The 19,011-nt window shown below is 36.1% G+C and overlaps 1 protein-coding gene across 1 annotated transcript in view; it reads right to left on the bottom strand.

Annotated features, from left to right (window-relative positions):
• Positions 1-19,011, bottom strand: part of LOC149776288 (ATP-dependent RNA helicase DDX42-like) — a 99,462-nt gene that overhangs the window by 32,542 nt on the left and 47,909 nt on the right. The window contains exons 11-14 of the mRNA XM_089942740.1: positions 18,546-18,645; positions 17,812-17,859; positions 16,880-16,977; positions 3,145-3,238 (exon numbers count right to left, since the gene is read on the bottom strand). Coding sequence (XP_089798866.1) covers positions 3,145-3,238; positions 16,880-16,977; positions 17,812-17,859; positions 18,546-18,645 — 340 coding nt within the window. The remainder of the gene's footprint in view (positions 1-3,144; positions 3,239-16,879; positions 16,978-17,811; positions 17,860-18,545; positions 18,646-19,011) is intronic.

Raw genomic sequence — 19,011 nt, 5'->3', positions numbered from 1 at the left:
CCTCTGAAATCAAGCACTGTAAATATCAGTAGATTTTCCCACCCAGCTGCCAGTCAAAGCCCTTGATCTTGCTGCCCAGCTATTGCAGCATGTTCCTTTGATGTACTCATATTGATGACATATGCATGGGGGGGGGGCTTTCAGCCACTAAATTCTGTCATTGTAAATATCAGCACAGCTAAGTGATCTACACATTTTCACACTAAGCAGGTTGCTGAAGCAGGACTGGTAAGTCTTTGAATTTTGCTGCCCACCTATTACATGTGTATGAAGGACTCTCGCCTAAGTGATTTTCTGCATCCCCAATAAACAAAATTGGCATCCAAATACGCATGATTGAGCATTTCCGAGACCTGAGTTTTCACTAACATGAACAATGCCAAAGATTCACTTCCTTGTATCATTGCTTTGCTGCCTCTTATGCCAGATTTTTTCTCTTCCATAATGCTGTATTAGGGTTTTAAGTCCAACATTCCCATAGTCTGCTTGTTCAGACATGGGTATCCTGAATAAATGTAACCAAAATATTTTCCATCCAACTCGTACATCAGACTTGCACTCAACATCAATTTTGGGCTAAAAATCACACACTGGTATTTCCAGTGACATTTTTCCAATGTCCAACAGATCGATATACATGAAATTCATAGTCATCATAGCTATCACCAGCCAGTATTTGCCGACTGAAAACATCGTCTGAAGACAAACCCTGTTATTCAGCCATTTTGGTTTCCTGTGTGGCCCTTATTCGTAAAACGCATTTGTAAAACTTCCATAATGAAAATAAGGTTAAAATGTCCATAAATGCTAGTTCCAGGGCCCAATCAACTAATCAATTTAGTTTAACAGCCATTCCTGTTGAACCAAAGTATCCAGCTATCTGGATGTTGCATAAGTGCTGCGAGACCACTTCTGGCAGCATGAATTACATCGAGAAATGCACTTTTAAAGTTAAAAGTTTACTAAATTTGCAACCTGCGCAAAGCATAGGTTTTATATCCATGACATTGACATAATTTGCAGAACGCATATCACTGCTTTAAAAGTACGCGAATTCATAAAAATTACGTGCACTTGCGTGTACTGGCATAATTTTCTGACACAATCTTTTATTCATGTTAGACCACTAGGAGAGAGTTAGATGTGATTTTAAATATATATTTCTTTTTTTCTTCTGACAACCCCACCTGCGATTTCTCATTTTGTTAACACAACCCACAAAAGAAGTGAATTTCCTAACCAACCTTCCACTGTCAGAATCAAAATAGTTTGAAACACAGCCTCCTACAGAAGTTTTTTTGAAGTGCCGTCCCCAGAGGATGTATGTTTTACTGGAAGAGCCATGAGTATGTAGACATCTATTATCATACTAAGGGAGGACAATTAATATGTTTATGTGTATGCACCCATCTATATCATACTAAGGGAGGACAAGTATATGTATATGAGTATGTAGACATCTATATCATACTAAGGGAGGACAATTAATATGTATGTGTATGAAGAAATCTGTATCATACTAAGGCAGGACAAGAATATGTGTATGCAGACATATACATATATCATACTAAGGGAGGACAAGTATATGTGTATGTAAACATATCTCATACTAAGGGAGGACAATATTAATATGTGTGTGCAGACATTTAGATCATACTAAGGGAGGACAAAAATATATGTGCATGTAAACATATCTCATACTAAGGGAGGACAATATTAATATGTGTGTGTAGACATTTGGATCATACTAAGGGAGGACAAGTATATGTGTATGTAAACATATCTCATACTAAGGGAGGACAATATTAATATGTGTGTGTAGACATTTAGATCGTTCTAAGGGAGGACAAGTATACGTGTATGTAAACATATCTCATACTAAGGGAGGACAATATTAATATACGTGTGTAGACATTTAGATCATACTAAGGGAGGACAAGAATATATGTGTATGTAGATATTTATGTCATAATATCAGAGAACAAGAATATGTATCTATGGAGAGGGTTTAATGGCATGTCAGCACAAAAGCAGCTACAAGTGCCAATTAAAAGTTGTTCTAAAACTGAAAAGATTACAAAATGCACAATTTTGAAAGATAAAACCTTCTCAGTAAACATTAACTTGTAGTCCTAGAGGTGAATATGTTCAATTTCCTTAAAAGATATATATAAAAAAATGACAAATGTAAACATTTTCTAAAATATTAAAATACTGGGTCAATATGTAAGATACAAACCAAATTCTTTTAATATCCTTAATTTTGTCTGGTCATACATCATAAAGTTTCTGAACTGAATTCACACATAAAAGAAACTTTAGTCCCACAGGATGTAAGTCGTTACATTCAACAAGACTGTGTTCTACTGTCACTGGACACTGGGAAGGTAAACACTCTAGCTGCGACTCAGTAAGTTAGGTATGTATTTCCAAAATGGGAGGGGCATGGTACCACCCAATATATGTGATTTGTTTTATGTAAAGGGAGCATCTCTCCAATGATGAGTAGGAGGACAATAGAATAATCAATAAGTTTATAGGAGGGATGCCTCTCTCCAATGCTGTTTGGGTGAATGAGAAAGTTATTTGCTGCATATGAGGAATGCCTCTTCCAAAGATGGGTGAAAAAACAAAAAAAATGTTCTATATGAGGTATACCTCCTTCCAATGCTGGGTGGAAGAACAAAAGAATGACAAAGAAAATTAAATCATGATATAGTGTTATATGTTAGAGTGCTGCAGTTTCTTGTGACAAAAACTAAGAGGAGATAAATCTTTTGTCAATAACAAAATCACCACCAAGCAAATGGAAGATTATATTTCATTTCCTACTCAAATTAGTTTCAGGGGCAAGGATTGTTCAATAGTAACATGCTTGCTTTGCGCTTATGCATACCAGGTTCAATCTCCAGTTTCAATGTAAAGGGTAAGTAGTCCTTCCCAAGCAATATTCCAAATCCCAATGAGTGCGACAAAATGGCATTAAAATAAAAGGAAATAAAAGCTGTATGATTAATCTTGGGTGTGGACAGATGAAATAAGCTTCAGCCAAGGTAGGCTGAACAATTATCATGTTAAACTAGTGTTTGTCTGATCAAAGTATTTGCTTGTACTAATAGAAAAAATATATTCTGAACTCCTTACGTGTTGTGAATTCGACTAATCTTTTAATCAACCATGTCCACTTGGCTGGGCCCACTGGCAAAACTTCAACAATCTGTGTCACATCAGTATTGGCCTGAAAAATTTAAAAATCAGGGAATAACAATATGCTTTTATGTATTCTAAATCAGCTACTGTCTAATTTGTGTTTATACTGAAGATTAATTCATTATCTGACAGTTTAAACTCTGTTTTGTCAGGCCTGTCTACAAAGGTCACTCAGGAGGCTTGCAAAAACTGGTCTCAATGCACAGAAGGCCATGACTTACAAAGTACATTAATCTTTTTGGTAGATTCATGGGAAATACTTACCAGCCTTTTATGGACTGCAGTGAATAAAAAAGCTACAAGATATCTGCCCACATCGGTGTGAGTTGCACAAAGATCTCCTTTTGGATAGATGTTGAATCCAGTCCATACCCAAGTTATTACATGAGTGAAATGCAAACTGTGAGGTTAATATGTAATTGCAGGGATGCTAGAAGAATGTGAAATGCACAGTGTCAGGTTAATATGTAATTGTAGAGATGCTAGAAGAATGTGAAATGCACAGTGTCAGGTTAATATGTAATTGTAGGGATGCTAGAAGAATGTGAAATGCACAGTGTCAGGTTAATATGTAATTGCAGGGATGCTAGAAGAATGTGAAATGCACACTGTGAGGTTAATATGTAATTGCAGGGATGCTAGAAGAATGTGAAATGCACATTGTGAGGTTAATATGTAATTGCAGGGATGCTAGAAGAATGTGAAATGCACACTGTGAGGTCAATATGTAATTGCAGGGATGCTAGAAGAATGTGAAATGCACACTGTGAGGTTAATATGTAATTGTAGGGATGCTAGAAGAATGTGAAATGCACAGTGTGAGGTTAATATGTAATTGCAGGGATGCTAGAAGAATGTGAAATGCACAGTGTCAGGTTAATATGTAATTGCAGGGATGCTAGAAGAATGTGAAATGCACACTGTGAGATTAATATGTAATTGCAGGGATGCTAGAAGAATGTGAAATGCACAGTGTGAGGTTAATATGTAATTGCAGGGATGCTAGAAGAATGTGAAATGCACAGTGTGAGGTTAATATGTAATTGCAGGGATGCTAGAAGAATGTGAAATGCACAGTGTGAGGTTAATATGTAATTGTAGGGATGCTAGAAGAATGTGAAATGCACACTGTGAGGTTAATATGTAACTGTAGGGATGCTAGAAGAATGTGAAATGCACACTGTGAGGTTAATATGTAATTGCAGGGATGCTAGAAGAATGTGAAATGCACACTGTGAGGTTAATATGTAATTGTAGGGATGCTAGAAGAATGTGAAATGCACAGTGTCAGGTTAATATGTAATTGCAAGGATGCTAGAAGAATGTGAAATGCACATTGTGAGGTTAATATGTAACTGTAGGGATGCTAGAAGAATGTGAAATGCACACTGTGAGGTTAGTATGTAATTGTAGGGATGCTAGAAGAATGTGAAATGCACACTGTGAGGTTAATATGTAATTGCAGGGATGCTAGAAGAATGTGAAATGCACACTGTGAGGTTAATATGTAACTGTAGGGATGCTAGAAGAATGTGAAATGCACACTGTGAGGTTAATATGTAATTGTAGGGATGCTAGAAGAATGTGAAATGCACACTGTGAGGTTAATATGTAATTGCAGGGATGCTAGAAGAATGTGAAATGCACACTGTGAGGTTAATATGTAATTGTAGGGATGCTAGAAGAATGTGAAATGCACACTGTGAGGTTAATATGTAACTGCATGGATGCTAGAAGAATGTGAAATGCACACTGTGAGGTTAATATGTAATTGTAGGGATGCTAGAAAAATGTGAAATGCACAGTGTGAGGTTAATATGTAACTGTAGGGATGCTAGAAGAATGTGAAATGCACATTGAGAGGTTAATATGTAATTGTAGGGATGCTAGAAGAATGTGAAATGCACACTGTGAGGTTAATATGTAATTGCAGGGATGCTAGAAGAATGTGAAATGCACACTGTGAGGTTAATATGTAACTGTAGGGATGCTAGAAGAATGTGAAATGCACACTGTGAGGTTAATATGTAACTGTAGGGATGCTAGAAGAATGTGAAATGCACACTGTGAGGTTAATATGTAATTGCAGGGATGCTAGAAGAATGTGAAATGCACACTGTGAGGTTAATATGTAATTGCAGGGATGCTAGAAGAATGTGAAATGCACATTGTGAGGTTAATATGTAATTGTAGGGATGCTAGAAGAATGTGAAATGCACACTGTGAGGTTAATATGTAATTGCAGGGATGCTAGAAGAATGTGAAATGCACACTGTGAGGTTAATATGTAACTGTAGGGATGCTAGAAGAATGTGAAATGCACACTGTGAGGTTAATATGTAATTGCAGGGATGCTAGAAGAATGTGAAATGCACACTGTGAGGTTAATATGTAATTGTAGGGATGCTAGAAGAATGTGAAATGCACACTGTGAGGTTAATATGTAATTGTAGGGATGCTAGAAGAATGTGAAATGCACAGTGTGAGGTTAATATGTAATTGTAGGGATGCTAGAAGAATGTGAAATGCACACTGTGAGGTTAATATGTAATTGCAGGGATGCTAGAAGAATGTGAAATGCACACTGTGAGGTTAATATGTAACTGCAGGGATGCTAGAAGAATGTGAAATGCACACTGTGAGGTTAATATGTAATTGCAGGGATGCTAGAAGAATGTGAAATGCACACTGTGAGGTTAATATGTAATTGCAGGGATGCTAGAAGAATGTGAAATGCACACTGTGAGGTTAATATGTAATTGCAGGGATGCTAGAAGAATGTGAAATGCACAGTGTCAGGTTAATATGTAATTGCAGGGATGCTAGAAGAATGTGAAATGCACAGTGTCAGGTTAATATGTAATTGCAGGGATGCTAGAAGAATGTGAAATGCACAGTGTCAGGTTAATATGTAATTGCAGGGATGCTAGAAGAATGTGAAATGCACACTGTGAGGTTAATATGTAATTGTAGGGATGCTAGAAGAATGTGAAATGCACAGTGTGAGGTTAATATGTAATTGCAGGGATGCTAGAAGAATGTGAAATGCACACTGTGAGGTTAATATGTAATTGCAGGGATGCTAGAAGAATGTGAAATGCACACTGTGAGGTTAATATGTAATTGCAGGGATGCTAGAAGAATGTGAAATGCACAGTGTCAGGTTAATATGTAATTGCAGGGATGCTAGAAGAATGTGAAATGCACACTGTGAGGTTAATATGTAATTGCAGGGATGCTAGAAGAATGTGAAATGCACACTGTGAGGTTAATATGTAACTGTAGGGATGCTAGAAGAATGTGAAATGCACACTGTGAGGTTAATATGTAATTGTAGGGATGCTAAAGAATGTGAAATGCACACTGTGAGGTTAATATGTAATTGCAGGGATGCTAGAAGAATGTGAAATGCACAGTGTCAGGTTAATATGTAATTGCAGGGATGCTAGAAGAATGTGAAATGCACACTGTGAGGTTAATATGTAATTGCAGGGATGCTAGAAGAATGTGAAATGCACACTGTGAGGTCAATATGTAATTGCAGGGATGCTAGAAGAATGTGAAATGCACACTGTGAGGTTAATATGTAATTGCAGGGATGCTAGAAGAATGTGAAATGCACACTGTGAGGTTAATATGTAATTGCAGGGATGCTAGAAGAATGTGAAATGCACACTGTGAGGTTAATATGTAACTGCAGGGATGCTAGAAGAATGTGAAATGCACACTGTGAGGTTAATATGTAATTGCAGGGATGCTAGAAGAATGTGAAATGCACACTGAGGTTAATATGTAATTGCAGGGATGCTAGAAGAATGTGAAATGCACACTGTGAGGTTAATATGTAATTGTAGGGATGCTAGAAGAATGTGAAATGCACACTGTGAGGTTAATATGTAATTGTAGGGATGCTAGAAGAATGTGAAATGCACACTGTGAGGTTAATATGTAATTGCAGGGATGCTAGAAGAATGTGAAATGCACACTGTGAGGTTAATATGTAACTGTAGGGATGCTAGAAGAATGTGAAATGCACACTGTGAGGTTAATATGTAACTGTAGGGATGCTAGAAGAATGTGAAATGCACACTGTGAGGTTAATATGTAATTGCAGGGATGCTAGAAGAATGTGAAATGCACACTGTGAGGTTAATATGTAACTGTAGGGATGCTAGAAGAATGTGAAATGCACACTGTGAGGTTAATATGTAAGTGTAGGGATGCTAAAGAATGTGAAATGCACACTGTGAGGTTAATATGTAATTGCAGGGATGCTAGAAGAATGTGAAATGCACAGTGTCAGGTTAATATGTAATTGCAGGGATGCTAGAAGAATGTGAAATGCACACTGTGAGGTTAATATGTAATTGCAGGGATGCTAGAAGAATGTGAAATGCACACTGTGAGGTTAATATGTAATTGCAGGGATGCTAGAAGAATGTGAAATGCACACTGTCAGGTTAATATGTAATTGCAGGGATGCTAGAAGAATGTGAAATGCACACTGTGAGGTTAATATGTAATTGCAGGGATGCTAGAAGAATGTGAAATGCACACTGTGAGGTTAATATGTAATTGCAGGGATGCTAGAAGAATGTGAAATGCACACTGTGAGGTTAATATGTAATTGCAGGGATGCTAGAAGAATGTGAAATGCACACTGTGAGGTTAATATGTAATTGCAGGGATGCTAGAAGAATGTGAAATGCACAGTGTCAGGTTAATATGTAATTGCAGGGATGCTAGAAGAATGTGAAATGCACACTGTGAGGTTAATATGTAATTGTAGGGATGCTAGAAGAATGTGAAATGCACAGTGTGAGGTTAATATGTAATTGTAGGGATGCTAGAAGAATGTGAAATGCACAGTGTGAGGTTAATATGTAATTGCAGGGATGCTAGAAGAATGTGAAATGCACACTGTGAGGTTAATATGTAATTGCAGGGATGCTAGAAGAATGTGAAATGCACAGTGTGAGGTTAATATGTAATTGCAGGGATGCTAGAAGAATGTGAAATGCACACTGTGAGGTTAATATGTAACTGTAGGGATGCTAGAAGAATGTGAAATGCACACTGTGAGGTTAATATGTAATTGTAGGGATGCTAAAGAATGTAAAATGCACACTGTGAGGTTAATATGTAATTGCAGGGATGCTAGAAGAATGTGAAATGCACAGTGTCAGGTTAATATGTAATTGCAGGGATGCTAGAAGAATGTGAAATGCACACTGTGAGGTTAATATGTAATTGCAGGGATGCTAGAAGAATGTGAAATGCACACTGTGAGGTTAATATGTAATTGCAGGGATGCTAGAAGAATGTGAAATGCACACTGTGAGGTTAATATGTAATTGCAGGGATGCTAGAAGAATGTGAAATGCACACTGTGAGGTTAATATGTAACTGCAGGGATGCTAGAAGAATGTGAAATGCACACTGTGAGGTTAATATGTAACTGCAGGGATGCTAGAAGAATGTGAAATGCACACTGTGAGGTTAATATGTAATTGCAGGGATGCTAGAAGAATGTGAAATGCACACTGTGAGGTTAATATGTAATTGCAGGGATGCTAGAAGAATGTGAAATGCACACTGTGAGGTTAATATGTAATTGCAGGGATGCTAGAAGAATGTGAAATGCACACTGTGAGGTTAATATGTAATTGTAGGGATGCTAGAAGAATGTGAAATGCACACTGTGAGGTTAATATGTAATTGCAGGGATGCTAGAAGAATGTGAAATGCACACTGTGAGGTTAATATGTAACTGTAGGGATGCTAGAAGAATGTGAAATGCACACTGTGAGGTTAATATGTAACTGTAGGGACGCTAGAAGAATGTGAAATGCACACTGTGAGGTTAATATGTAATTGCAGGGATGCTAGAAGAATGTGAAATGCACACTGTGAGGTTAATATGTAACTGTAGGGATGCTAGAAGAATGTGAAATGCACACTGTGAGGTTAATATGTAAGTGTAGGGATGCTAAAGAATGTGAAATGCACACTGTGAGGTTAATATGTAATTGCAGGGATGCTAGAAGAATGTGAAATGCACACTGTGAGGTTAATATGTAATTGCAGGGATGCTAGAAGAATGTGAAATGCACACTGTGAGGTTAATATGTAATTGCAGGGATGCTAGAAGAATGTGAAATGCACACTGTGAGGTTAATATGTAATTGCAGGGATGCTAGAAGAATGTGAAATGCACACTGTGAGGTTAATATGTAATTGCAGGGATGCTAGAAGAATGTGAAATGCACACTGTGAGGATAATATGTAACTGCAGGGATGCTAGAAGAATGTGAAATGCACACTGTGAGGTTAATATGTAATTGCAGGGATGCTAGAAGAATGTGAAATGCACACTGTGAGGTTAATATGTAATTGCAGGGATGCTAGAAGAATGTGAAATGCACACTGTGAGGTTAATATGTAATTGTAGGGATGCTAGAAGAATGTGAAATGCACACTGTGAGGTTAATATGTAATTGCAGGGATGCTAGAAGAATGTGAAATGCACACTGTGAGGTTAATATGTAATTGCAGGGATGCTAGAAGAATGTGAAATGCACAGTGTGAGGTTAATATGTAACTGTAGGGATGCTAGAAGAATGTGAAATGCACACTGTGAGGTTAATATGTAACTGTAGGGACGCTAGAAGAATGTGAAATGCACACTGTGAGGTTAATATGTAATTGCAGGGATGCTAGAAGAATGTGAAATGCACAGTGTGAGGTTAATATGTAACTGTAGGGATGCTAGAAGAATGTGAAATGCACACTGTGAGGTTAATATGTAATTGCAGGGATGCTAGAAGAATGTGAAATGCACACTGTGAGGTTAATATGTAACTGTAGGGATGCTAGAAGAATGTGAAATGCACACTGTGAGGTTAATATGTAACTGTAGGGACGCTAGAAGAATGTGAAATGCACACTGTGAGGTTAATATGTAATTGCAGGGATGCTACAGCACTCACCTTTACCAATCACTGCTATCTCACATGTCTGCATGGGGCAGAGTCTTGGGCTTGGCCAATGTGGGTATGTAAAAAAGCATGCCAGGAGCTTCCCATGGGTCAGTGGTTCTGACTGACGTTTTCCTGGGTTCATCCTCCACCAGTTATACTGGCCCCAAAATATAGCATATATTGTGCTGAGAAATGGCATTAAACCCGCCAAACAACATCTACATTTCCTGAAGGCTGAATCTATAAAAGAGCACTCAATGTATGCCAAACGAAGTTCTCCCATTTGCTGTGATGGGACCTCACATCTCCTGAAACTGAGACTGCTTCATCCAGTGGATAAAGCTAGGGAAAAAAATGAATCATCTGGAATGATCCAATAAACAGGAAACCGTGGATGATGGGATCTGCTGCTGCATTGAGAAGACAATAGGCAAAGGAATTCCTTGGAAGAGATGAGCTTTAACAAAAGGACCAAAACACCATGGAGATGATCTTCAAGGCATATTCCTGAGGGAGACTGATTCTATTCACAGGCATTTTGAACTCAATACCCAAGTGTTAAAATGTTGAGATAAGACAATATAAAGTTTCTTCTTGATGACAAGGAATCAAATGTAGCACATAAATGAATAAGAAACTTCATGTCTTTACCTAAAATAAAACCTCATGCTTTTGCAGTATATCATTCAGGTAGCAGGAAGTCATGGACGTGAAGATGGCTTTAAAGTGACTCTCAACTCTGTCCATAAGTCTCGTAAAGACCCAGGGACTGATGTGGAGACCAAAAAGGGGTGTCTTGACCTAATCTACTATATCCTTGAAAGTGAACCTCAGGTTTTTCCTGAAATAAATGTATTGGAATATAGAGGTACACATCTTGAAGATCTCAAATGACTCACATCTCCCTCCTGATTGGTGTTTAGTACCAGTCTTGACATCCACATTTAGAACTGCGATGCCTGCATGAAAGGGTTGTGAGAGCTCAGGTCTATGACTGGCACAAGTGTGCCACTGGCTTCTGGCTCAAGAACAGTTGAGTAAAATCCAGGTGAGTTTATGTTTTGATCAACATTTTCTACCACCCCTTCTGTTACAAAATATCAGCTCTGAATGGGTAAGGAGTTTCTATAGCAAAAGGAGCCCTTCACAATGGATGGGTGCTAAATGTAATCTGGAGGCCCTCGAGACAACTTGCAGAATCTGTAGATCATAGGCAAAACGTCTTTCCTATTCCATGACATAGTGTCAAAGACTTCTCTCCACCTGGACATGTTTAAAGTGTGGCATGAGCATGGCATAGTTTTTTGCAGGAGAGCAAAATGAATGCCTATACATATGAAATCAGTCAAGAATGCCTATACAAATGAAATCAGTCAAGAATGCCTATACATATGAAATCAGTCATGAATGCCTATACATATGAAATCAGTCAAGAATGACTATACAAATGAAATCAGTCATGAATGCCTATACATATGAAATCAGTCAAGAATGCCTATACAAATGAAATCAGTCATGAATGCCTATACATATGAAATTAGTCATGAATGCCTATACATATGAAATCAGTTAAGAATGCCTATACATATGAAATCAGTCATGAATGCTTATACATATGAAATCAGTCAAGAATGCCTATACATATGAAATCAGTTAAGAATGCCTATACATATGAAATCAGTCATGAATGCCTATACATATGAAATCAGTCATGAATGCCTATACATATGAAATCAGTCAAGATTGCCTATACATATGAAATCTCCAACCATATGGCTGTTAATTAAAATGATGCTGACATGTAAATCGCATAACAAAGTTAGACCATTAAAGGGAAATTCTTTGTCTCTGATAGAAAAGAGAAAGAAATAGAAATACTGATAAAGTATATTTCCTTGTTTGAGAAAACTCCCGAGAAGTGCTCCAAACATGAAAAAGACACAAACTGGAAAAAGCTCTGTGATATCTCCAAAAGAGTGTCTGTCCTAGTATAAAAACCTGCCAACCCTAGAAAGACCTCAGCAAGGCAGTCAAAATTTTTCTTCAAGTCAGACCAACTTTCAACAAGGTGTAATGAAATATCATGTATTACTATTACCAACATGAAAACATCCATTTAAAGAAGTTCAGAAGTGTGATCAGCGACTAATGCAGCAAAGGCAAACTTTATTAGTGTTTCATGACGGTCATTTTAGTACAGCAGTGCACCATAATGCCTTTTTTCTGGGCCAGGACATTTTTCTTTAAACCAGGCTGGCTTTTACATCCTGACAGGTCATGTTTCCAACAATCTGTCCTTTCTTCGGTTGAAAAATGACCCTTTTCATGACTCACAAACATAAACAGAGACCAAAGTCCTTAATTTAATTTCTATAATCATAAGTGACCATTTATGTGCCCAATAACTTTGGATATTCATTGTGTTGTGTGGTGATGTATAAACAGTAATAAAGGAGGTCTATTTATCTGAACTTCTTGCTGCAGTGTTTCCTCTCACATGCCTTTTTTTGTTTCTCACAAATGTAAACAGTTGCTCATATATTCAATTTAATCCAATATTTTTAAAACAATGTAAGAGGCACTATCATCTGTGCCCAAAGCTTACACTACACACTGTGTAAGAGGATAATACTGATTAAACCATGCAGTGGTGCATGAAGATCTCTGCTTACTGGAACTGAACTTGCGTGAGTGTGTATACTTGGTAGTGACAGTGTTTTCACACACAATTTAGTAGATATAATTAACAAAACTATTATTTCCAACATGAATTGTCTCTGCAGGTTTTAACTGTTGCCAGTTAATAATTTGTTGTTGTAGTGTTTAACACCATTTTCAGCACATGATAAGCTATATCATGGCGGCTAGTATTAATGGTGGAGGAAGAACCCGAGAAAACCCCGGAAAGAACCACCGACCCACGAGAAGCTACTCACATACCGACATTGGCTGAATCCGAGACTTGAACCCATGCAGGCAGAGGTGAGATGGCAGTGATCCGTAATGGAGAGCGCTTTAGACCACTCAGCCAATCAGGGCCCCAGTTATTAATTTAACAACATTCATGAAGTTTATTGCTCCAGTTTAAAGCCAAAATTTGGAAAGTAAATTTTATACTGATATTTTAGCAGTACAACACATTGTCAAAAGAACAGAAATTCAAAGGTAAACTAAATGCTAATGACTGGTTATAGCATTCATTTTTAAAGGTACATCCTAATAGGAAGCAAGTAAACATAGAGATCCTGCACTTTGTAAAATCAAATCATAGTTCATCTAATGAATTTAAATGGCTTATGAAAGAAGAAATTCAAAGCCCAGTAAAAATAAGAACTTTTTTTGTCACCTATAAAAATCACTGTAATTAATGTTTATTATTACTATTGGTAATATTTTACATTTGTACCTGTACTAAGTCATGCATTCAGTTTAGTTTCAAAGCATTAATGCCAACAATATCTTCTAAGAAATGATGAAAAAAGAAAATCACCACTGTGTAGGATGTTGTCAAGAAGTTTACTCCTGGAAAGTTTTGGATGGAATACATATTTTTTCAAACTTTAAAAGCCGACTGTTCTCATAATGTCCTAATTTTACAATAATAATAATAATAACTGCACTATCATTCTCAAAAAGGCACCTTATTTTATCATGAACTGTTGTACAACTACCACTACTTATTTTATCATGAACTGTTGTACAACTACCACTACTTGTTTTATCATGAACTGTTGTACAACTACCACTACTTATTTTATCATGATCTGTTGTACAACTACCACACCTTATTTTATCATGAACTGTTGTACAACTACCACACCTTATTTTATCATGAACTGTTGTACAACTACCACACCTTATTTTATCATGAACTGTTGTACAACTACCACTACTTATTTTATCATGAACTGTTGTACAACTACCACACCTTATTTTATCATGAACTGTTGTACAACTACCACACCTTATTTTATCATGAACTGTTGTACAACTACCACACCTTATTTTACCATGAACTGTTGTACAACTACCACTACTTGTTTTATCATGAACTGTTGTACAACTACCACTACTTGTTTTATCATGAACTGTTGTACAACTACCACTACTTATTTTATCATGAACTGTTGTACAACTACCACTAATTTTATCATGAACTGTTGTACAACTACCACACCTTATTTTATCATGAACTGTTGTACAACTACCACACCTTATTTTATCATGAACTGTTGTACAACTACCACTACTTGTTTTATCATGAACTGTTGTACAACTACCACACCTTATTTTATCATGAACTGTTGTACAACTACCACACCTTATTTTATCATGAACTGTTGTACAACTACCACACCTTATTTTATCATGAACTGTTGTACAACTACCACACCTTATTTTATCATGAACTGTTGTACAACTACCACTACTTATTTTATCATGAACTGTTGTACAACTACCACTACTTGTTTTATCATGAACTGTTGTACAACTACCACACCTTATTTTATCATGAACTGTTGTACAACTACCACACCTTATTTTATCATGAACTGTTGTACAACTACCACACCTTATTTTATCATGAACTGTTGTACAACTACCACACCTTATTTTATCATGAACTGTTGTACAACTACCACACCTTATTTTATCATGAACTGTTGTACAACTACCACACCTTATTTTATCATGAACTGTTGTACAACTACCACACCTTATTTTATCATTAACTGTTGTACAACTACCACTACTTATTTTATCATGAACTGTTGTACAACTACCACTACTTATTTTATCATGAACTGTTGTACAACTAACACTACTTATTTTATCATGAACTGTTGTACAACTACCACTACTTATTTTATCATGAACTGTTGTACAACTACCACTACTTATTTTATCATGAACTGTTGTACAACTACCACACCTTATTTTATCATGAACTGTTGTACAACTACCACTACTTATTTTATCATGAACTGTTGTACAACTACCACTACTTATTTTATCATGAACTGTTGTACAACTACCACACCTTATTTTATCATGAACTGTTGTACAACTACCACTACTTATTTTATCATGAAATGTTGTACAACTACCACACCTTATTTTATCATGAACTGTTGTACAACTACCACACCTTATTTTATCATGAACTGTTGTACAACTACCACACCTTATTTTATCATGAACTGTTGTACAACTACCACACCTTATTTTATCATGAACTGTTGTACAACTACCACACCTTATTTTATCATGAACTGTTGTACAACTACCACACCTTATTTTATCATGAACTGTTGTACAACTACCACTACTTATTTTATCATGAACTGTTGTACAACTACCACTACTTATTTTATCATGAACTGTTGTACAACTACCACACCTTATTTTATCATGAACTGTTGTACAACTACCACTACTTATTTTATCATGAAATGTTGTACAACTACCACTACTTATTATTATTATTATTATTTATTATTATTATCAACAATTCATGATGAAATAATAAGGTGACCCTTTGAAATTATATACATGGTTAAATTGCCCTTTTTGAGTTTTGAGAGGACTTTTTAGGAGGATAATCAACACGCCCATTTTTGGGGGAAAAAACTAACAATCTGTAAAGTATGCTTAGACCTTAATTACTGCCAAAACAATTTCACTGTAATTTCAAGTGGCAAAAGCAATGAGATTTCCGGCCATAAGATATACTCATATCAACACAACATTATGTCCAGTAAATGTAATGGATGACTTTCTTGCATTTTTACTACAATTGGAATATTCCTTTATATACTTCTACTTCAACTGTTTGAACTTGTTAAGAGTTTTTTTTTTCCCCCTCTTTCATCTTTAAAGTGTTTTGTTTGCTGGATGCCATAGCTAAAAAATGACAAAAGCAACAACTTGATCATTCAGGTGTTTGCAAGGAAATTATGGGCAATTTAAAGCAACTGAGGTGCTACTATAAAAGACAGGCTGGTTCCCTGACCAACTCCAGTGAATCTAGTAAGACACCCGGATCTTGATTAAAACATGGACAAGCCATTATCTGGATTTGAGCACAACATTTATATTTTCATAATTTTACTATTATTTCACAAGTTCCTAATTTAAGAATTATTTCAAAAATATTTAGTCAATTCATAAGAGTTGGCAGGTCTGGCAATGGTAAATCACTCTTACCCAACTCACACCTATGTCAGCAGTGACAGCTTTTTATTGTAAAAATTTGCATGGGAGGACTGATTTATAATGCAATGAGGTACTAAGGTAATATGTTCTGGTAAGGTAAGATTTGTTAAGATTGCTACCAATGTAGTCTAACTAACTGACTGACACAATTTACTTTTAGGACCAACAATACCTCCAGATAAAGACCTGTGTTGGCTCAGTGGTTAGCATGCCAGACTCCTGACTGAAATCCTACCAATGGACCAGCCTTCCATGGTGTGGCCTTGGGCACCTAATTGTCTTCTATTGCTGTACCCTAAAGCACCAAACCAAACTGGGCACCATGTTTTCCATGATGTTCTTCTTCATAGTTTCTTAGCAGTAGTGATAACAAAAATCTTCTAGAGACAATGGACTGACAATGCACACAGAAACATTGCACTCTACAACTAGTATAGCAAAAAAAATGAAGTAAAAGACAATTTTGTATTTACCTCCCCTGCTTCTCCCTGCACAACTCTAATTGGATCAATCAGGATGTCTCTGGCAAGTCTTTCAACTTTCTTCCTAAAGGTGGCACTAAAAAGCAATGCTGAAGCAAGACATATGGATGACCTAAATTTGTTTAGGACTGCAATATCAAGTTTTTTTTACACATGTTACAAAGCAAAGATAAACAGTGGTACAATACTCTCCAGAGTTTCCCCTTTCAATGTCTGTAAACCTTACTTACTGACAATGAAGTAGTTCAGTAAACAACTATTTTCTGCCACATTTAATTTCCATCAATTTCCTACTTCATTGAAAGCAGGTGAAAAATCAAGAGAGCATTGTATCACGTAATAAAACAACATTAAAACAAAATTTTCTGAGGTAGTTTTTACATAATTCATTTTTTAACTGTATCTAATGACCTTTTAGGAATCTTCATAAAATGAGCTGACAATAATTTTTTGAAATTTATTATTTTAAATCACAACTTTTTTCACAGTACAAGAACATAAATGGACAGTGGAAAGGTGAAATCTGTCATGTGTGAACTTGAAGTGGCAAATCTACAACCTTTTTTAACCACACATATATCAGCTGGCAATAAATACAAATACATAATACTTGGAGTTAAAAATGTTTTGTCTTTGCTTTACCTATGTTATCTTTAAATAATCGATAAACAAATACATGCAAGGTTGCATGAATGGAGAGATAGTCAAGTACAAGCTAATTAAAACAAAGACTGTTCCATTTGTAATATATAATCAACATACTGAAAAGTATTTTTACACTCTGTCAGAGTACCAATACACAGATCAAAATCTACATGTACAGCATTGTATGGGCAATGCCCGGTCACACACTGTCAGAGTACCAATACACAGATCAAAATCTTAATGTACTGCATTTTATGGGCAATGCCCAACATACTTACTCTGTCTATCAGGCCGGACATGATCGGCTATTGATCTCACTTGGGGTTCTGAAATAATTCAAGATGAACAAGCAAATTCATTAATATTGTCAAGCTCATCCAGTTATAAAAATTCACATCAAGATTCTGACCATGACCACTAAGATAGCTGTAAAATTATTGGGGAGACATCTAAAACAATGATGTTTCCCTGCCATATCTAAAAAAATATTAGCGGCAAAGTGCAGAAAAGGAACAAAACATTTGATCAGCGGCTTTGACTCTGACGATAAATCTTACCGCAGTACAAGAGATGCCATCAAACTAGGAAGCACAAGTGTTAAATGGTTCATCCCTGAACCTCAAACAGTTTTTATGATAAAATACTGAGCTTAAATCTTGAAACTGAAGATAGGATCCCCGCCATGGTATTCTACACAACTTCTAGTAATGATTTATAAATATAGCATATTTCATCCCTTAATCTCAAATGGCTTTAGAGTTATAAAACAGAAGGGAAAGTGAGATGAAATGGTTTTAAAGACAGACATGGAAAGTGTGACAGATGGAAGTGTGGATGCCCCCACTTTCTTCAAAAGGTAGTGGGCAACTGTAGCATCTCATATTACAGAAAGTTTTACATTTATTTTCCATAAATGAAATACATCTTTTATCAATGCTCGTTCCACAGATAAATTTAAGACAATGCTATACAGCATGGTCTTTATGCAAATATGCTTGCATAAAGAACTCACCAAAACCCATATCAAACATTCTGTCTGCTTCATCAAATACAACATAGGTAACTCTTTGTAAGCTGGTTGCTTTCTTCTTCACTAGATCTATTAGTCGACCCTGGAAATAAAAGAACATGGCATTAAAAAATGAAAAGGTCACAAATTATAAATTTATACTTGCTAACTAGACGACATAAACAATGAGAAACTGTTCAAGGCAAAAGCAACCAGATAAGCGGTAATATTTTAGTTTAATTTTTCTAACCTATAAATTAACATGATTTATCCATTTCAGAATTTTAATTTTACACCAAACTGTATATTCATCTGAGGTAACATTTCTATATATGTTGTGTATGTGTCTCTTTAATGTTGTATACTAAAAGTGAATGAAATGTATTTTTCGCAATACTATCATCAATATACCTTCTTTCTGAGCATTTCCATGTAATTAAGCCTGCTGCAGTTCTTATTCAAATAGAAA

This window comes from Sinohyriopsis cumingii, chromosome 18, assembly GCF_028554795.1.
Source record: "Sinohyriopsis cumingii isolate HCF-2022 chromosome 18, ASM2855479v2, whole genome shotgun sequence".
Classification (NCBI taxonomy): Eukaryota; Metazoa; Mollusca; class Bivalvia; order Unionida; family Unionidae; genus Sinohyriopsis; species Sinohyriopsis cumingii.
The sequence above is the reverse complement of the archived record's forward strand: the minus strand, read 5'-3'. Positions and strand labels throughout refer to the sequence as shown.